Below are 23,111 nucleotides of genomic sequence, written 5' to 3' on the forward strand. Positions count from 1 at the left end.
CATGTTGAAGCAATGAAGGCTGTACATCATTTAAGGTTAAAGTTGTTAGATAAGAATTCAACTATGTTGGCATACTCTTCTTTCCTTTCACACAACTCGCAAGCAAAATAGCTTTAGCTTCATCATCATCAAGTACTTTACCAATGGTAACAAGTTGTTGTTTGATACTTTTATATTTGTTGATGTGGCTTGTTAGATCAAGACTATTACCTAGGTTGAGTTGATATAATTGCATGAGCAAGTAAAATTTGGAGTGCTTTGGAGTAAAATTTGGAGTGCTTTGCATGATACAATTGCATGAGCAAGTAAAATTTGGAGTGCTTTTATATTTGTTGATGTGGCTTGTTAGATCAAGACTATTACCTAGGTTGAGTTGATACATATGCATGAGCAAGTAAAATTTGGAGTGCTTTGCTTGTGTACCAAAAATAGTGTGTTTAGCTCTTCCCATGCCTCCTTGGCCTTCTCAATCCTAGTGATATGATGAATTGTCTCATCATTTAATGCAAGTGCTATGAGTCCCAAGGCTCTCTCATTTTTCTCATTCCATGTGCTTCCTATGCTTGCTTGAGTATCCTTCCCTTGAATTATTTCCCATAGATTTTTTTTCATGAGTGCATACCTGATCTTTGAGTGCCATGTGTGAAATCCCATACCACTAAAAGTGACAATTTCATCTTGGGCCATGGTGAATAGGGGGTCTTACCAATGCCCACTTCTATGTGGTGGTACAATTGGCAGTGCCTACCCTTTACAATGGTTGGGCTCAATGAGACTTATGAATAAATCTACACCACCTTGCCTTGATGTAGAAGACACTTACATACATGCCACATTCCTTACTGATTTGTAGGATGCCTCAACTTGGTTGCATACACATCAATGATGGGATGCACAACACACATGACGGGATTCACTAGTGAGAGCTAGGCATTAAAGGCAATTTAAAGATGATTTCTCATGAGTACATGGACACAAAGGGATATTTGAGCAAGCCTTCCACCAAACACTTTAGAATGACTCAAAAAAACGTGTACTTATGTTTGGATTAGAGTATTGTGATTAGGATTTTTAATCGAGCTTCTTCACAATACCTTAAGATTTTGGCTATGGCAGGCTGGGTATCCTTTGCTTTTTCAGTTGGTGTGACCAGCTCCTTGCGTCATTTGAGAAACCCTCTAGTGAGCCTCTAGAGAACTTCAGAACAACCCTCTCTAAAGGAGGAATTAGGGAATCTCCCCGTCTACAACCCGCCGTCTACAGCCCGTACGAGTTGAAATGGCACAATGTAGTAAGCATGATACAGCTCTGTCGATTCTGCCAGTTTACGCTCCATAATGTCGGTCGGCTTGTTAGGTCAAATGTGTGCCTATTAATTGGGAAGATTTTGCATCAAAAATATCTGAAAAAGGTGGATTGTAGCTCCGGCTATGACCAAAAGACTAGTAGGTGGTCAAGCTTCCATGGAAGCTTGAAATGGATAAGATTAGGATTATGAGATGATTAGTGGAGGATTATGATAAGGGGCTCAAGGAATGAATGAGGGAAGCTGAAGTGTAGGATCTAAATGCTCTGATACCAACTTAAAAAACAAGATTTGGGAGCTCAAGACAAGTGCAAGATAAAGGCTATGGTGGCGGATGATATGTGAGAAAAGGCATTGTTTAGTGCATGAGAGAGAAAGGATTAGTGTGTTAATGATGGTGTTAGTGCATAAGCAAGTGATCACGACTTGGATATAAGGCAAAAGTATGTGTTCTTCTTCAATAGATTGTGGATCTAGATATAGCCAAAGGAATACAAACCATGTGGTTTCAAATGATGCCACCTCATCATCTCTATCCTCCACACACATTGATAATATCTCATCTCCACCATCTAGGAGTGGATTCACATGCTCTCTTCACACCCCCCCTTAGTACAAGAACTTGATCATCTTGGCACCACATTTCCAAACAGAGAGGGAGCGAGAGTGAGAAGACATGATTTACATGTGCTTGTCCTACTGCATGTCCTTGCTTCTCCTTGTGTTTTTCTTCTCCTTGATTTGTTCTTCCCCCTATGTTTTGCTTTTCCATGCTGTAGAGGCAAACGTTTTTTTAAATAAATTTTTTGAACCAAATCTTAAAAAATAGTGACTTTTAATGTTAAATCATCAAAGGTTGGTCACATGTTTTCTTTTTCTCTTTCAAAAGGCCGTGTCCCCCCTCACACATACATAACCATAAGCATAATTATGATAAGTACCTACATTTTGAAATATCTTATATTATATAGGATTTTGAATTTTGTTCTAATGATGATTTAATGATATGATGCAACAAGGGGCTCCTACCATCAACAAGGGGCTTATGGTGACTCACATTTGAGGATGGTTTAGTGCTCCTAATTGAAGAGGATTCCAATGATATGGATGACCAGTTCATCGATGAATGTGCTCCAACTAATAAGAGGAGATACTACATGGTGAAGAAGCAGTCCAAAGTGTTGGGCATAGCAAGGAATTCAAAGAGGACAACACTAGATGGTGTTTCCCATGTAGCTATAATTGATTGCTGTAAGAGAAAATGTTGCCAAGTTGTTAATTGTGATGCAGTGATATAACTACGCAAAGATTTTTTGGGACGTTTCTTATAATCTCGTACTGATTATGTGTATGATTCCATGGAAATGGAATGCCATGTGGATGGAGTGAGGACAAGACAGTATTATAGCTTCACATTCAATGGTGTGGAAGCATGTTCAAGGATATGGTATGAGATGCATGGTATTCCAATTATAACATTTTATAGATACAGGGGTCAGTTTGAGCATGGTATACAAAGGTCAATGCACGAAAACGAGGGGATTATAAGAAAGGCATGGGATCACACTAAACTAGAAAGAAAAATAATTTGAGAATTTATACAAAACAATTTTGAGTAGATATCTCATAGGAGCAAGACAATGACAAATGGTTCTAGGGAAACCCAACTAGTTATCCTGGATGTGTAGGTGGATATTTTGGATGAGGTTAATATAACGTTGAAGCATCTTAATCAGAAAGAAACGTCAACATCAACATTTTCTAGGATCTGGATACAGAATTCAAGCATGTTAGTCTGCCAAAACAAGTGAGTTTTCACAGTGCGCTATATGCAATGGAATAAAGGATCAATTGGGAGACACAAAGTGTCAATATGAAACGTAATAGATTGATGTGTCGAAGAGAATCCCACATGTTGTAACAACTTTGTTATAGCAACTCTACTATACTTGGAGATTGACCTCACAATTAATCCTAATAAGTACTTATACATAATACATGATAAGATGGACCAGAAGAAAATAACAATCCCGAGATTGAAGGTGTGTTCCAAGAAGACTCACAAGTCAACATAATTGCCAATGTCACTAACGGGAATGATAACCCATGGACATGGACAAGGGCACTATGGACATTTTGTTATTGGCTTATGGCCATCTGATCTAAATTTCCCCAATAGGTTCTCTTGCCTTGTGTTTAAGAAACCTTGAGAGGTGTGACATACATGAGTATGGAGATCTTTCCAATGATGGTATGCATAGATCTACTAGCACATTGTTGAATTCTTTAAACTCTAGAAAGGCTCTAGATCACATGTGTGCTTGTTCAACTACATTTAATCATGTTGGGATAGCAACAAAAGTGTTGCTACATTTAATCATGTTGGGATAGCAACAAAAGTGTTGAACACAAATCCTAGTTTAGAATTCAAGAAGTTGCTAGAGAATTTGACGTTGCAATCGAACAATTGTGCCTCAAAGAACAAGAATCGGTATTTGTTTGCTTCTCTGTTATTGTTGGTTTCCAAAGGAGTATTTAAGATGGTTCCAGTCATGCAATATAAAGTGCATCCTAAATTCATTGAAAGGATGGTGGTATTGAATTATGAAAGAAGGATAGTGATAGTAACACAATACTACCGACAAGGGTTCTATGTGTCTTTCCAATATTTGAGTTCATTAAAGATCACTTAAAGGTAATTAAAGGAATTAAGGATTACATGCAATATTGGAAAAGAGGGATATGTTCAAGGATCTGATGTGGCTTTCACCTTGTACATCAACCCAGTGATTGAGTATTGGGAGGCCATGGTTCACGCACTAGAGAGACACCAAGTGTCCAAGATGGAGGCTTTTTATCAAAACTTTTGGCCAAGAACTCTAAGCACACATGTGGATGATATAACTATTGATATTGATGATGAATTCTTAGGATTGAAGGAATTTGATGATCACTATTGCGGACCACAAAGTAAAGGCCGAAGCAAGCTTTTCAGCCCATGGTTGATGTTAGAAAGGGAGACTTTGTTTTTTATTTGACCATCGGAGCCAATATATCCTATATGGTTGGGTGTAGCTCAGAGCAAAATAGATGTCAATAGATTATTTGAAAACTATTAGAGGATTTTAAACAATATTGGGCACCTATATGCAAAAAGAGAAATATTAGTATGTTGAGGTTTATAGAGATTTTTGGAACAAATTCCGGATGTGTGTAACAAGAAGGATCCTATGCGTTGGGAACTATCAGGACATGATAGTTTTTGCATGGGTCACTAATAAGGGACAAAAAGAGCCACAAAAGATTAAGATTCTAAAAAATGTGTATTAAGGCAAGAAGAGTTTGGCAACATCTGAGGACAGTGATAAAGGCCAGTGAGTTTAGATTATTAGAGCACTAGTTAGATCAATGTTGGTCACCTTTCTTTTATGAGTTAGTGCATGTCAATCCCCTACTATTTAGAATTTGATTGTTTTTTATACTTTTCTTTCAAAATTTATGGATTTTCTTGGCATTTGTAGCAGAAACGATGTTTGTAAACACCACATATGTGTTATTATCAACCTTAAGTAACAACACTTTCTCTTTCAAATTTAGTGAAATTACCAAAATTAATTTAAAGATGTCAATTTCATTTTTTCCAAAATGCATGAATTTTTCCAAATTTCCTAATATGAACTTATGACCTCCTTGAGACTCATGCACTAGACTCCCCACCAATACTCAAAAAAGATTTTGTTTCTTGGTTTAGAGATTTCATCCTACTACCAATATCGCTAGGGAGAGCTATACCCATCATAAGTGAGATGGATAAAAGAACACCCACAGAGACACCCTAGGAGTTTACCCAAATGCATCCATATAAGGGGGTGGGATGGTGTTGGCTATAGGAGAAATTCCACCCCTAACCAAAGTTGACACAACTACAATTTGTACAATATCTTGAGTAGCTTTTAGTTCTGTTAGTTTTTGATATACCAAGGAGGGGATACGTAGGCTTAGCATGGGATCATCCAACTCACGGTGAAGAGGTTTTGGTGTTGGTGGTTGTAGATTGTGTAACTTAGGTGTAGAAGGCACAACATGAGCCACATGCTTTATTCCATCTATCTTTGGAGTGGAAAGTTCAAGAGGTTTCTATTTGGGAATATGTGCAGAAGGCACAGCATGAGCCACATGCTTTATTCCATCTATCTTTGGAGTGAGAAGCTCAGGAGGTTTCTATTTGGGAATAGGGATCCAAGAGGGATGCTTTAAAATAGGATTTGTCCCAGGGGGAGGCCACTTCTCATTATACCCTACCATTCATGGGTATCCCATATAGTAGTATGCAAAATATGTTATAATTCCCACATATGTCCCATTGGTGGTAGTGCTTGTAGAGGAACTTGCTGCACCATAACACTTATGTAGTACATGAACCAAAAATGGAGAGTTATCGAGATAACACGAGACTAGACATGAGTTGGTGCCCTAATTTCTCTACTACGCACACTAGCATAGAATGCCCAATCTGAAACCGAGATAAGGTCTCTAGTGCACTTATTCCTTATAATGCAGCCAAGTTTATGAAAGGTTGTAACAAGAATGTCAACGGTTTGCAATCCTCATGATAAGGTATCACCTGATTGTTTCTCTACAACCTTTTGAGAAATGGGGCATTGACTTTGATGGACTAATTAGTATGACAACTCATAACACTCAGGCACACTATATACCACGGACTACTATATCAAATGGGTCAAGGTCTATGCTACCAAAAAGGTTTATGCTAGATGCACAACCAAATTCCTGTATGAAGATGTAATCACTAGATTCAATTGTCCACTCAAACTAGTAAGCAATGGAGGAACACATTTCATCAATAAAGTGTGTCGAGCTTCCTCTTAAAATAAATTCACATGGTGGTGCACTATTACCCCCAAGAAAATTGCCATGCCAAGAGCAGCAAGATAATTTATGTTGATCTTGCTATACCATAGAGGCTAGATGCAACGACTGGGAATAAAAGAGTTGCCAGTAGCACTATGGGTTTATAGAATGGCCTATAGAAAGTAGCAATCAATACCATTTCATGGAACCAACACACTTATGTTGAACCATAATAGCATTTAAGTTTGCTACCATTGAAGAATCCATGCGTATCTCCACATGGGATAGAAGTACCCTAATGATTTCATAGACTAAACATTTCCTTTACTTAAGCTTATACTTTTGGTCCTATGTGTTATACATAAGGATCATGCATCCAACAACAGTTGCCATGTCCTTATCGTTTATCTTTTCATCAAACCACTTCTTGCACCATAGTTTTGACTATCATGTCATAGACAACATGTAGCCTAGCCTCTTCTAATCTCTTAAGGTAAAAAAGATAGTCAGTGTGATAATGTTACCAGCCTCAACATGTCCCTAACATTAATTCTTAGGCTTGGCACTAAGAACTCTACTTTTTAACAAAAAAATCCCTAGTCATTCACCAAAATAAGAAAAAAGCTAAAAGGAAACATGAAGCTAAATTGAGGCAATAGAAGTATCTCCATCAATATGGCCCATTAAACTAAAGTGAGGTAGTAGAAGCATCTCCATCAATGTCATCGATCCCCAAAGGAAAAAGAGTGGAAGGTAAAGCCAGCCCCAATAAGCATGACCATGGAGACCGGATTTGAATAGAAGTTCGCTTTAGTCGACATTGGGACTAGCGATAACCTCATATTTCATGAAACTTAGTCCTCATGAAGCCATCACAAACACACATAAAAACTATCAACTCATTTGACCATACATGTTCTAGAGCATTTTCTACTATATTCCACATTGGGAATAACTGCGTGGAAGGGAACACACGTAGTAGGGATCATGCACAAAGAACTCCTTTGGCAAGGTTAGATAGGGTAGGTGCTAAATTGAGTGGGATTTCATAGCAACACTACAACTTGCCTCCAAGCGTGCCCATGACAAATGAAGAATGAGTCCCTAAAACCTCAAGGAAGGAGAGATGTCATTGCTTCTACCACAAAAACCCTTCCTAGCATAGACTAAGCTTCACAATTAGCTATTACCACCATTTTTCTCAACACTAACTTGAGATCTGCATCTAGAGAAGATTAGGGTATGTAGAAATGGAATAGAAACATCACCTTAGCATGTTAGAAATTCAAGAAAAGAGATTAACACTAATGAAAAAAATGAGACGTAATGAAAGACGAGAGATTTAGCTAAAAAGCTCATGTGTTTGATCCATTAGATAGTGCCTTTTTATAGGCTTTAGCACATCTCCATTAGCCATTAAGCATGTCCCATAAGCTTGATTATGCTTTTAAAAAATAAAACTAGCACATGAGTGAAATTAAGCCTAAAGGCATTAAAAGAGAGAGAGAGAGAGGGGGGGGGAGGGGAAGGATGATTTATGATTGCTTAGTTTGCTTGAAAATTGAAATGCTTTAAAAAAATAAAAAAACAAATGAAAGTGAAAGTAACCCTAAATACTAATTCACCTCAAGTAGGTGGTCATATGACTATTTTGAAAGTATCACCAAGCAACATAATTAAAGAATCCGCACGATCAAGACTCGCTTAGTGATGATAGCATCACATTTAGTCACATATTTTTTTTAAATAGTGTTCCTTTTGGTACACTTTAAAAATTTATTCCCATATATTCGTCACTATCTTCTTATAGTTTGTCATTAAAACTATTGAACCCTTGTTGTGCTTTTATGTACCATAATTATATTGATATGCTTTCACATTTTATGATAAACTTATGTAAAGACAAAAAGTAGTATCATAAAGTGAATCGAGTTATTGGTTTAATGTATACATGTAAATATGTGCATAAAAGAAAGACATTATTTACTTGTACAATAAATTCAACACTTGTACAAGTGGATTTAGCCTAGTTGTCTTATACATGACTTTCTTAATTCTTTTTGTACACATGACTTGCTAGTCAAGCATTGGAGTTATAGAAGCCAAGTCTTATCTGGGAACTACAAAGATTTTCACCTAAATTACCACACCATGCATAAATTCATGTTTCCTATTTATAAATGACGAGAATACCACAATGAATGTTTCTCTTCATGTTCTCTCTTCCTCACATGAACAACAATGAATGATTCATCATGAATATTTGTTGAAGGCCTCAAGGAAGAATGCTGTAAGGTCTCATCATAACATTGTCTTCATGGTCAAGGATCTGCATGAGCAACCCAAGATATCACAACTTGCACATTTTACTTGAAGTGTTGGCAAAAATAGAAGCGTATAAAAAGAGTAAGAGGAGTATCCATCAAGTAAGAAAACAAACTCCAAAGTGTCCCATTTAATGTTTGTCAATGGAGGCCTTTATGTGTTATTACAAAATGAAAAATAAATTATTAGAGAATGTTGTAATGGAGGGGTCAAACTTAGAAAGGTTCTTTCACAATATGCTAAGAGTATGCGTGCTATTACAAAATGAAAAATAAATTATTAGAGAATGTTGTAATGGAGGGGTCAATCTTAGAAAGGTTCTTTCACAATATGCTAAGAGTATGCGTGCTTACATGTACCTTCACTCTCTCTCTCTCTCTCTCTCTCTCTCTCTCTCTCTCTAGGTGTTTGTGGTGGTGTGTGGGGGTATTTTATTTTGGGTTGTAGGAGGGGAGAAAGGAAGGAAGTGGGGAGGGGTTCCTTACATTGTAACTACCTAACTTTGTAAGAGGCGGGAAAGAAAGAGGGGATTCCTTACTTTGTAACTACGAAAAGAGAGACGCAAGGAGCATACCTAACTAGCAATTAAATATTAGGAATTCATTTTGAAGTATGTAAAGCTAACAAACATTTCTGCATATAGAGGATGTGTTCCATGATGTAAGGAAACCTAGCATTTGCACATGAAGTGAAAGCGAAATTGTGGAGTGATCTTAGACTACCTGGAGAGAGAGAAGTATTATGTATGCTATGGTAAGCTACGTAAAGGCATTGCAACTAAGGTTTGAATTGCCCGATCGGCCCATTCGGGCCTCTCATGTGCAAGCTCCATTTTCAGCATTTGTGGATGTTTTGTCTAGCTTTATGTTTTATGCAAAGTGATGATGGATATGTGTTAAGGCTGTGGCCATGTTTAAATGTTTTAATATGCATTGATGGTATCAACAAGTGTGCCAAAGGCCCTAGTCCCCCGGGCGCCGCGAGTTTCATTGGTAAGGGATGCCATGCTTGATAAGAACTTTTTTTTTCAAATAAGGACAACTCCTCAATCTACCCAGTTCCCAAAATGTATATTACATGCTGGTTTTAAACTAAAATATATGATAAATGAATCATTAAAAATAAGGGCAATTAAAAAAATAAGCATTTTTTAAATAATTCTAACTGGTAAAACACTAAAATACACGAATTTGACGCTCTTTTGGAGCCTTAGTTTGGCAACAACATAATCTCTCTCTCTCTCTCTCTCTCTCTCTCTCTCTCACACACACACACACACACGTGTTTGATTCGTCCACACAATTTCGCAAATCTGTGACACGTGCGTGCGTGTGAGATTTGTCCCCGCAAGTGTGCGTTTGCTTTGTCCACATAATCAAACACGTGTGTGTGTGCGTGTGAGATTTGTCCCCACAAGTGTGCGTTTGCTTTGTCCACATAATGAAACGTGTGTGTGTGTGTGTGTGTGTGTGTGTGTGTGAGTGTACTGGATCACACGAGATCCATATGACAGCACTTCATATCAACGAGAGAGAGAGAGAGAGAGAGAGAGAGGTACTCACATGGCAATGGTAGGCGTAGCCGGGCTCTGCAGAGGGATCGAAAGGGAACGGCTGCATGTCGATGAGAGAGAATCGCACCAAAATGGTGGTAACATAGCTGGGCTGCATTTTGAACACGTTCTTCCAGCCGGCCTCGTTGGCAGGGGGCAGCTCCGGGGGACCACTGGCGAAGCTATCGACGTTGCAGGCCTCCACCCCTTTGTGCTGGAGGGCACAGGCCGCCAGCTCATCGATACGGTCGAGCTTCTGCTGACTCAGCACCTGGAAGGCCGCCACGTGGATGTGGAGCGGGTGGTTGTCGGGGGTGAGGTTGACAACGTTCCAAATTTCGGTGGTCCCGTGCCTGGGTTTTTCCGTGACGGGCGCGGTAAAATTCATAAAATTTAAAAGCAGATGGGTGGGGTCACCCGTGGGGCTGTCGTACTCGTAGAGTACGATGCTCCTGTTGGCGGCAGCATGCTCGGGCTTCAATTTTTCGACTTGGACCAGGCGCGTGGGAACGCGGGTTTCGTCTTCCACGCGCCTCAGGCCAATCACGAACTTCATCACTTTGCCGTTTCTGTCGTTTACAGGGTCCCCGTCTGGAAAGGGATACACGGCGCTGTTAGTCATAATCACGTGATTAGCCTTTGATTTGGCAAAATCCACAATTACGTCTATGATCTCCGAAGGGGCGACCAGAATCTCTTTCAGATGGATGGGCTTTTCGAAGTAGAAGCTGTCCGCCCCTATCTGTGTGAAACCCATGCCGTTGTCCAATGCAAACCTGTAGAACCTTGCGTTGCTCGCATTTATTATCCTGAACCTGTATTTCCTCCTCTGCACCTTCATGTATGGCCATGCCTTGCCATTCACTATCACCACATCCCCGAAATACTCCGGCTAACCACACATTAACAGGTTCAGAATGCATTGTGGGATTAAAAGAAAATTAGTTTTTTTTTCCACACACGTGTATATACATGCATACATACATGCATACTCCGGCTAACCACACATTAACAGGTTCAGAATGCATTGTGGGATTAAAAGAAAATTAGTTTTTTTTCCACACACGTGTATATACATGCATACATACATCTAGGTGTGTCTCGTAGTTTGATGGTAAGAGAGACAAGAGTCCATGTTTGATTCCTCTCTTTTGAAATGTGTGTGCACGCCACATGCAGTTATATACATGTACACATAAATATACATACATCTACAAGCTGGCTTGTCTTCTAGAGGTAAGAGGGACGTCAGCTATCTTTCTCACACATACATGCGTATACATATGCATGCATATGCATATTACACACATACATGTATATGCATGTGTATGTATATGTGTAGATATATATGTATATATATCTACACATACATGTATATGCATGTGTGCATATATGTATATGCATGTATTTTTGTGTGTGTATCTATACTTACATATATACACATACATACATATGTACATATACACACACGCATATGCATATACTTGCATGCATATATATATATATATATATATATATGTACATATATATATATATATGTATATGTACATATATATGTACATATATATATATGTACATATATATATATGTACATATATATGTATATGTATATGTACATATACATATATACATATATATATATATATATATATATATGTACATATACATATATACATACATATATATGTACATATACATATATATATATATATACATATATATATATGTACATATATATGTACATATATATATGTACATATATATATTATATATGTACATATATATGTACATATATATATGTACATATATATATATACATATATATATGTACATATATATATATGTACATATATATATGTATATATATATATATATGTATATGTACATATATATATATATACATATATATATATATATATATGCATGCAAGTATACATGTATATATGTATGTATATATGTATATATGTATGTATATATATATACACATACATATATACATATTATATATATATACACATATATATATATAATATGTATATATGTATGTATATATATACATACATATATACATATGTATATATGTATGTGTATATATACACATATATATATATAATATGTATATATGTATGTATATATATACATACATATATACATATGTATATATGTATGTGTATATATATATATGTATATATATACACATACATATATACATATGTATATATGTATGTGTATATATTACACATACATATATACATGTATATATGTATGTGTATATATATATACATACATATGTATATATGTATGTGTATATATATATACATACATATATACATATATACATACATATATATGTATATATGTATGTATATATATATATACACATACATATACATATTATATATATATACACATACATATACATATTATATATATATACACATACATATATACATATATACATACATATATATGTATATATGTATGTATATATGTTACATGTATATATATATATACACATACATATACATATTATATATACATATGTATATATGTATGTGTATATATATATACATATATATATACATACATACATATACATACATATATACATACATACATACATGTATACTTGCATGCAATATGCATACACTTGCATGCATATATATATACACATACATATACATATTATATATATACACACATACATATATACATATATACATATATACATACATATATATGTATATATGTATGTATATATGTTACATGTATATATATATATACACATACATATACATATTATATATACATATGTATATATGTATGTGTATATATATATACATACATATATACATACATACATACATACATATATACATGTATACTTGCATGTAATATGCACACACTACCAATGAGCGCTAGTTTAGCTGTTAGAGTGTTGGACTCTAATCCCCAAGGTCGTGGGTTCGAATCTTGTGGGGGCCTCATGTGGTATCATCTCCCTTGGGAGATTTATAAGTCCAAAGTTGATATGTGGGCGGCCTCGGCCCCGGCTTGTGCCATACCTGAGGGGGGTGCCTTCCACCATACGGGGGTTGGGGGTGTGTGTGAGTATTTCTACAAAATTTCCTGTACCTGCTATAAAAAAAAAAAATATGCACACACTTGCATGCATATATATATACATACATATATACATGCACGCGCATACATATATACATGTATGCTTGCATGCAATATGCATACACTTGCATGCATATATATATATATATATATATATATACATACATATATACATGTATATATACATATACACTTGCATGCAAGTGTATATATATATGCAAGTGCAAGTGTATATATATATACACTTGCATATATATATATATATATATATATATATATATATATATATATATATATACACACATACATATGTACATATACACACATGCATGTGTATATATATATACACTTGCATATATATATATATATACACATACATATGTACATATATATATATGTATGTGTGTATATATATATATATATGCAAGTGTATATATATATACACTTGCATGCAAGTGTATATGTATATATACATGTATATATGTATGTATATATATATATATATGCATGCAAGTGTATGCATATGCATGTGTGTATATGTACATATGTATGTGTATATATATATATATATGCAAGTGTATGTATATGCACGTGTATATGTGTGTGTATATATATATGCATATATATATATGTGTGTGTATAATGTGAGTGTGAGAGAGAAAACATTTGTTTTATACAATTACAAATGAACACAACCTAGAAAATATGTCTAGTACACATAACATACACACACAGAACCCAAAAAAAACACAAAAAACACACACACACTCTCCCCCCCCCCCCAAAAAAAAAAAGAAAAAGAAAAAAGAAACTACTAAAAACAGGCAGCATATTCACACACTGCCCCAAAAAAAAAACTAAAAAAGAAGAGGAAGAAGAAAAAGCAGCACAGAAAGCTTGCCTGCCATTCAGGATGGATGGTGGGGTTGTCTCCAGTGGAGTTGATGTAGATGAAGCCACTCTTAGTGAAGCTTCTATCAAAGACAAGAAGCTGTCGATCGAATTTCTTCTTGGGCAGCCTAAAGCGATGCTCAAGAGCAGGGTGGACAACCTTGTAGGCGCCCACCAATCCGGCCAAGAGGTTCAAGCGTGTGAAGCCCATGGCATGGTCATGGTACCACATGTTGCCTGTCGCTCTGGCATTGTGGTACACGTACCCCTCCTTCGTCCATCTGTCGCCCTTCTCTTGGAAACCACGAGTGAACCATGCACGCGCGTTGCCATCGCTCTGAGGCTCGCTGACACTCCCATGCAGGTGCACCACCGTGGGAACGCCTGCTTTGGGGTTTGCTGCTTCCAAGGTCTTGTCTATGGCGAATATGTGCCTTGCTGGTAGATGATTCTCCCACCTCACATACGTGTGCACCCCACTCATCGCCTCTATGCTTGGCCCTGGCACCGTCGCCTTCTCTGCTGATCTCCCATATGCAAACACCCTAGCTGGCGGCAGGTCTCTGTGAAATTTCTGCCAATTTTAAATAATAAAAAAACCATCCCCATTATTTTATTAGCATTACTTCACCTTTACCATAGCATAATTTAATATATATATAATTTATTCAAAAAATGCAGATATGAAATTTTAATCACTTTTTTTCAACCCACCACTCACATTAGCATCAATCGGCAATAAAAATTAGCATAATTTGAAACATTTAATCGATACGCTCTAAAAACCTAAATTATTTTGCCTATTAATTAGGCATATCATATTAACCCACCATCAACATATGTCAGGCATCATATATGTAATATATGATGCCTAAAATATGCAATATAATTTTAACCCACCACCATCAACATTAGCATTAATTGGCAATCATCTTTCTGGCTTATAACATAATTTTGAATGCCTATATATATGTAATATAATTTTAACCCACCACCATCAACATTAGCATTAATTAATTGGCACTCATCATTCTTGGCTTATAATATAATTTTGAAACATTACAGAATAAACTTAATCCTTTAAGAAAAAAATAAAAAATTCTAATTATTTTGAACATTACAAGCTAATTTTAATCTTCATATGCACCAATGCATCAACAGAATTGTAACCACCATCATGAAGTGTCAAATCATAAATCTCATTTACATAGTAATTTGACACGTTATTAATAACATAAACCTAATCATTTTAACATCGTTACAAATTACAATCATTTCGAGATAAGCCTAACAATTACAATCAAATCACAACATTAGCATCAATTAGCAGTCACAGTTTGATTAATTAACCTTGTTTAGTCACTTGGACATTAGGGAAAATTTAAGCCTCACAAGTAGGCACCATTTTTACATAATAATTACTAGAGTAATGAATAACTTGAAGCTAATTATTCCATGTGCATGAAGAATAAAAAGCAAGTTTTTCTTATCAGATAAATCATATAAGACGTCTGAGGGTGAGGGGCATACCCAATGTTTCATGTACATGCCGATGGTGAGATTTGCAGGCAAAATCTTCCCATCATGTATCTTTTTGTAGCCTTTGATGACAGGCATTTGAGGCAGCTTGTCAACAAACATTTCAAGCGTTTCTGCCGTCTGCATGAGGCTCTCATCAGTCTCATGATCATCAATTGATTCTGCTGATGAGTTATATGCCAACAACAGGCAATATATGAACACTAATTGGAGCACAAACAGTAGTGATTTCATAGAAACCATTGCCCTGCATTGCCTCTTCCCTGCCATGGTCTCTGCATACATTCTAACCAGTTAATTTCTAGCTTAATACTACTGATTAAGGCTAAAATATCCTTTTGTAAATTGCAAAGGGAACTGATCATCAAGCAACAGATGTGAGGAAATTCAGTGCTCGTTAAGCAAGGGATAAAGGAGATATTTTCTGTCAAACAGATTTGAGGACATTAGTAGCTTGTCATTAAAGAAAGGCAATATAGAGGAAAGATTAGGTGTCAAATAGAGACAGATTTACACATTAAGCAAGGGATATAGGATAAATTAAGCACAAAGGAAGCCAATATGTGAGAAATAATTTGCTTGCTACATCAAATCATGGGAATGATTAGGGTTAGATTAAGAGAGAACATCAACTCATGGGAATGATTGAGGTTACATTAAGAGAGAATACTGCACTTGGGAAAGGCAAGGCTACCTTAGAATTTATAGGCTAAACTGCAGAGCTGATTAAAGAGACATGCGAAGTCGTGCTTAAGAGCAAGATGGCCAATCAGTTGCCTCCACCTGTCGATGCTGTGTGATGGGTGGGTTTTTGTTGTTGAGATTGCTAAGGTGAGAGAGAGATTTTTTTTTCTAGAATTGTGAACAAGGCACATTACATGATCAGAAATTAAAAAATGGCCACACAATTTTGAATTAAAAGAGAATTAATGTAAAAAATGCATGGAGCCTCGGACAGAGTCCTTAGGGAAGCTCTTCAGCTATTAATCTGAGCAAAAATGACGCCATGATTAATCTATGACACATGAGCAATAATTATGTTAATAATGTTGTAATGTGTGAATAATTAGGCTACAATTACACCACACATGAGCTATGGTTATCTCATATAAATATCACACATGTTGTTGCATGCATGCAAATCATTGCTACCACAAAAGGTGAGAGGGGTGGACGGTGAGAGATATAGGGTCAGCAATTATTAAAAGAGATATATTAATAAGAAATATATTTCTTAGGAGTTTTCTCTCATTAATTTTAATCTCTTCCTCTTTGAAAAAAAAGGAAATATATTTCATGTATACTTTATACCAGATATTGTAAGGATTGTATCTTTTGTAAATACATACATCATGTGATATATATATGTGTATACATAAAAAGCATGAAATATTGTAATGACTATATTTATCTGTGTGTGTATACTTATGAATGTATGAATATGTGTGTGTGTGTGTGTGAATATATATACAATCATAGAAAGTCTCATCAACAAGAAAGAAACTTGCTAGGCTCCACACTATTTTTCCTTACATCTAGACAAAGGCATGCAGATGCCCACTTTCACACATGAGAATGACAGGAGATGGAAAAACGGTGAAAAATTAGTGGGGGCCCATAAAATTCCTTTGGGAAGAACAAATACTTCATGGTGCACATAAAATTATGTCATTTTTTTGAACTAGTTTTAAACACTTTTTTCCATAATTATAAATCAATAGAGATTTGAGGGTGAAGCCATGTGAGTGAAGAGAATCCAAGAGGTTTCTCTCTCTCTTTTTTTAAAAAAAGGACGCGCGGGGAGGTAGACAGGGGAGACTCCTCGTCCCACAAGATTGGGCAGGGGAGATCTTCCGATGTTTTGAGGATGGGCAAGGAGATGGACATGTGAGACTCCTAGTCCATGAGAATGGGCTGTAAGGTGAGACTCCTCGTCCATGAGAATGGGCTGTAAGGCCCTCTGACTCCCAGTCCATGAGAATGGGCTCTACGGTGAGACTCCTCGTCCATGAGAATGGGCTCTAAGGCCCTTGTTCTAGGCTTTCTCTCTCTCTCTTTTCACTAAGTGTAAGAAAATGGCAATATTTATTAGACAAAATGGATATGATATTTATCCTTTTGATGTCATTTGAAGGGGAAAAGTCATAAAAGTGTTTATAAAAAAAAAAAAAGAGAGGACAAGACACTCTACGGCAAAGGCAAGATAAGACAGTTGAAGAAAATGTGAGGTGGTCGAAATCAGAACAAAAACTTTACACGACTCTCTCTGCATGCCTTTCTTTGCATGGTGGGCACTTTCATAAAAAGTAAAAATTGTCATTATTACTTATTTAGTATAAAAATCTATTAGATAAATAATAATATTTTTACGCTCGAAATAATGATAATACTTATGAAAACAGAAGGCATTATTATTAAAGTTATACACAGTTTTACGCGCTAAATAAATTATATAGATCTAGATTCTAGGCATAACTTCAAGTGGCTCAAATCCCAGGAATGTAAACCGGCAGAGGCGGTTTGATGCTCCTTTGTCTTTCCGCAGCTGTTGTAATTTTCTCTTTTCCTTTCTTTTATTAATATAAAACTCGCATTATAAAAAAGTGGCTTATAAAAAAATTCGCCTGCTTTTTTGTCCACTGTCGAGTAGATTAGGTTTAAAATAAAACCAAATTTTAATTATTTTATCATTTTCAATACCTGAACACAATCGAGTAGATTGGGTTTATAATAAAACCAAATTTTATTATTTTTATCATTTTCAATACATAAAGACAATCATTGAAATGTTTTGGTTTTCTGCGCGTTGACCGGAACGTGGCCGCCTCGCAGCCCTCACTCACCGGCTGTGGCCGGGCACACGACGTCTTGTGCCATGCACAGACCTTTGCTATTTTTCTAACTTTGAGTTTTGAGCCTTTTATATTCTTATTTATTTTAATGCGAAGAATATATATATATATATACACACACACACACACATTTATTCCAAAAAAATAAATAACTTTATTTCAATGCAAAGAATATACACATTTATTCCAAAAAAATAAATAACTTTATTTCAATGCAAAGAATATACAAAGACACACATTTATTCCAAATAAATAAATAACTTTACTTCAATGCAAAGAATATATACACACACACACACACATCAGAGTAGGCTAGAGCCTATGAAATGGTATGAATTCAAGACATAAGTTGGCATCTTTTCACTTGAAAAATAAAGAATGTTGGTGCATCAAACACATATCACCAAACTCTAATATCAACATACCTTTATTGCATTTCTGCTAAACTTGAACTAGTGCATCAAGCACAGTTTTAATTTCTATGCCTCTTGAAAATAACTTTTCTCTCGATATCCATATATCCTCTAGAGCCCCCTCGAGAGGCTCTATATACTAGGGAAGCCCTCGCATTCGAATTTTAATTGCTTATAAAAAGTCTCCATAAAAAATAATCAAACCTTTAAGAAAAAGCTTGCTTTGCATTGTCAAGAGTTTTTTGAAAAATAACCATTACGGTTTCAACCTTCATTTAATAAGAACTGTTAGGATTGCAAAACTATGTGAATCTTATAGTTTCTTTTTTGTGTAAATTGTCAAGATTACAGAACTTTATAAATCACATAGTTTTCTACAAAGTCATGAATATTTTTCCTTTTTCCAACCTTGAATACTCAATGAGAAATCATTTCAAGAAAGGAAAGCATTTATTTATGTTGATGTTTATTTGACTATATTCAACACACATTTGAATTTTAGAGACTAATTTCAACCCATTATGTAAGGCAAACACATTAACAAATCCAAAAGAAAAGACTTGGTGTAATGTTGCAGCCTCTCACCTATCAATAATTACACGATAATGGCACTTTTGTTAAAAAGTAGAATTAAGCCTCTTATTAAAACACATATCTATTCATTACAAATAAAGCTATAAGAAGATGTTCAATCTATCATGTCTACAACTTTTGATGTTCAAGTGTGAGTTACTTTAAGTATTATAAAAAAATGAAAGTGTCTCAAAGGGTAGTAAAATATTGTTCATATATTTGTGAATATAATTTCATTAAAGAATGTACACATTATCCCGTCTACACGTTATGGAGTATTGTGGTAGATATAGTTAAAATCTCTGCAAAAGCCTCTATGTATTAGATTGTTAAATAATCAACTATAGACCTTTCTGCATGGCTCCTTCTTTGTTACTCAAGTACTTAATCAGGCCAATCTTAGACCTAAATGTGTGAAAGGTATTATATTTTAGGGTGAATCTATTTCCAAGAGGACATCCAAATTATCCCAGCCATTTTAGAATTAGCCATTAGCCTTTTTTTTTCCATTGGGTACAAGGCAAGCATGGTTTATTACAGTAGTACACTTTTTAAAATTTTGGCTAACAAGGATGAGACCGTCTCCATGTGGGTTGTTCTCCCATCATATCCTCATGATCGATTGCCCTAGCATTGGGGTGCTTGCATCCTCCTCTTTTCTTTGGTCAAAGTTTACATGTGAGGAATTACATGAGCAACTTGATGTCAATTTCATATGAGATGAGGTTATGTTCTTTAGTAGAATGAATTGGAAAGGATTCCGAGTGTGTTCTTGTCATAATAGGACATGTCATCTCTTCGATTGAGAGGCCAAGGAGGGGGATCAGCTTCATTACCTTCATGTGGTGGCATCTTGAGTTGGCATCTTAGTGGTGGTGTCGATGAGGGGGAGACAAGGATGGGATCTCAAGGCTTGATAAAATGTCTCCCAGCAAAGTTTTTAGAAAATCAAGGGGTGGGTGGAGTTGGTGGCAGTGGTGGGTGGTGGTGCCATATGGTGGAAATTAGGGTGTAGAGGAGGTTGTTGTTGGGAAAAAGAAGTGGGCCATTGAGGTGGAGGTTAATCTAAGCTGCCTCCAACTGTGGAGGTTAATCTAAGCTACCTCCAACTATGGGTCCTTTGGTATCTTTGGGTGTCTCTAGGCCCTTAGGACTCTCCTTGCTCTCTTTAGGCTGTTTCATGCTTTGGCATTGGCACACAAGGTTGCATAGATTTGAAGAACCTAGCAACCCCCTGATTGTCTTTCATTGTTTTCTCTCTTCCATCGTTTTCTCTCTTGGATTAAAGCACCATTAGTGGTGATTAAATCTAATATTAGTGATGCTTTAACGTTTCATTTAGTACTTGATTAGTGTTTTCTTAAGCCTAATCATTAAACCTTTCACATTGGCCTTTTACATTTTCCCACTCTTTTGTGTTAGCCTTAGGGGCTAGTATATAGTCACGCATGAGGAGGGCCATGAGTCTATGGTGGACGTTATCACGCAGAGGTGATGCTCTCATCCCTTTGTAACCTTCGTGATATTGTGTATGTGGATGAGTGGGTAGCACATCATCGTATTGCTCTAGTATTACATTGTCTTGACATTGATTCCTAGAGTGTTCGTGCTTATAGGAGTGGTGTGACAAATAGTAGAAGTGGCTCCTTTCGATGGGTACATATGTGTCTGAGTCAGATGTGAGACTTGAGGTCTCCTTTAATCATTTTTGTGATCTAGGAGTGTTTGGGCTCAGTGGTGTGCATACCTTTTTTCTATGAGGATCATGGTCATGGTGTGAGGAGATTTATTCCTTGGTGATTTACGATGATATGTGGCATTTTGTGATGATGTATATGGGATGATTCTCAAACTTCTAATACTTATTTGGATTTTTGTATAATAGCTTAAGAGTATTGCTTCTATTCTCATTGAAAGAAACGTTATTTGTTTTTGTGGAGTACATGCGAAATTTGTATTTAATTGTGTATGTGTAATGAAAAAGGGACTTTGGTTCTGGGTGTATGAGTTGATACCAACTCCATAGGCCTAATGATAAGATGGAAGGCTAGACTCATGGGGTTAGACAAGGCTAGGCTATGTTTACAAAACTAGTCTAAGGCTATGGAATTTTGTGAGATGATTTATCTAGGATGATTCTCAGACTTATGATATTTGTATTTTTATATTGAACATATTAAAAGTATTACTTCTATTCTCATTGAAAGAAACGTTATTTATTTTCATGGAGTACATATGTGAACTCTGTGTATTCAATTGTTTGTGAGTGTAATGAAAAGGGGTTTGGTTATGGGTGTATGATTTTACACCAGCTCCATAGGCCCAGTGGATGATTTTACACCAGCTCCATAGGCCCAGTGTGGATAGGATGGAAGGCTAGAACCATGGGGTTGGATGAGGCTAGGTTGAGCTTATGGAACTAGTCTAAAGTTATAAAGGATCAAAAACTGGAAAGTGGGTGGTAGGTGGGACCCAATATTATGGGTTCTTTCCTAAATGAGACACCCAACTTGTTTTGATTAAATAAATACTTCGAAAAAATAGGGATTTAGCTTGATTTAGAATTAGAAGATTATGGTAGAATGGTTACCTTCATAATCAAGGAGTTAGGGCCATCGTGTTGCCTTTGGGAGCCATCGGTGGTTTGAGTCCTACTTGTGAGAGTTATAAAGGGAATGCTTACGTGAGGAATCATATTCAATTCCTTGTGTAAGGATTATTCTAGTTCAGTTATACATGAAATTGACTAGATAGCCGAATATCAAGATATTGGCGAGGCCTTGAGTAGGATACTCTATCCTTAGATTAGTGTTTTGCTGTAGATTTATAGAGTTATTAAGGGGTAGGGGTCTCACATTTGGTATTAGAGTGCGGTTTGACTTTTTGAGAATGAAACTTATAGTATTCTATTGGGTTTCTTTTGAGATAGCTCAATACATGATTGGACCATACCTCCTTGGGCTAGGGGTCTCACATTTGGTATAAGAGCATGATTTGCCTTTTGTTAAATGAAACTTACAGTACTTTATTGAGTTTCTTTTTAGATGGCTTAGTAGACGACTGGACCATACCGCTCTTGAATCCCCAGACTACCTCATTGAGTAGGATATATGACATTGCCTTCACATTTGAACATCTCTTGTCTACTGCTATTGGAGGAGAAAGTTGCTCCTGCTGCCCGGCATTTTGAGGAGCTTTACTTCCCCACTCTTGTTCACAGGAGACAATGATAGTATTGCAGACACACGATCATATCTATGGCCACAATAATGAGTTGTGGGTTAAGAACGTCTCGCTTGCAATGGTCTTGATCCACATTGGTGTAGTCTTGGAGATGACACTCCATGGACCTCTAAGATGTGATCTTAGAGTCTACCATAGAAATATAAATTCTTAGCTATTATATTCCTCCACATATAGGATTATTATACCTTCATGTGTCTCCATTAAGACTTATCAAGGTATGTTTACATGTGCACACGTGTGGTCTATGTATTCAAGAATCTGAGCTTCTTCAAACGAGATTGATCCTTGTATAAAAATAATCATTGATATAATAAAGACTTGATGTTTTCTCTTTCTTTTGTTTGCATATTGTTTTCTATTATAATGTTAAAAGTGTATGTTGAATACTGCAACAATGACCCAGAACTTGCCTCCTGTTT

At 36.1% G+C, this 23,111-nt stretch overlaps 1 protein-coding gene across 3 annotated transcripts; it reads right to left on the reverse strand.

Annotated features, from left to right (window-relative positions):
• Nucleotides 1-8,093: 8,093 nt before the first annotated feature.
• Nucleotides 8,094-16,765, reverse strand: LOC147631297 (multicopper oxidase LPR1-like). 3 transcript variants are annotated; one of them, XM_086809677.1, is made up of 5 exons: nucleotides 16,303-16,765; nucleotides 15,600-15,883; nucleotides 14,080-14,643; nucleotides 10,066-10,947; nucleotides 8,094-8,507 (listed from the first exon to the last, which is right to left on the reverse strand). In XM_086809677.1, the coding sequence occupies exons 2-5, from the start codon at nucleotides 15,876-15,878 to the stop codon at nucleotides 8,454-8,456; spliced, it is 1,779 nt and encodes a 592-aa protein (XP_086665803.1). In that variant the 5' UTR covers nucleotides 15,879-15,883; nucleotides 16,303-16,765; the 3' UTR covers nucleotides 8,094-8,453. The 3 variants fall into 3 exon arrangements, with proteins under 3 accessions (XP_086665803.1, XP_086665804.1, XP_086665802.1); XM_086809678.1 differs by having other exon boundaries at nucleotides 16,264-16,393; XM_086809676.1 differs by lacking the exon at nucleotides 16,303-16,765 and having other exon boundaries at nucleotides 15,600-16,026.
• Between the last annotated feature and the right edge of the window lie 6,346 nt (nucleotides 16,766-23,111).

Source organism: Cibotium barometz, chromosome 15 (genome assembly GCF_041138505.1).
Source record: "Cibotium barometz isolate CiBa-2024 chromosome 15, ASM4113850v1, whole genome shotgun sequence".
In the NCBI taxonomy this organism is placed as follows: domain Eukaryota; kingdom Viridiplantae; phylum Streptophyta; class Polypodiopsida; order Cyatheales; family Cibotiaceae; genus Cibotium; species Cibotium barometz.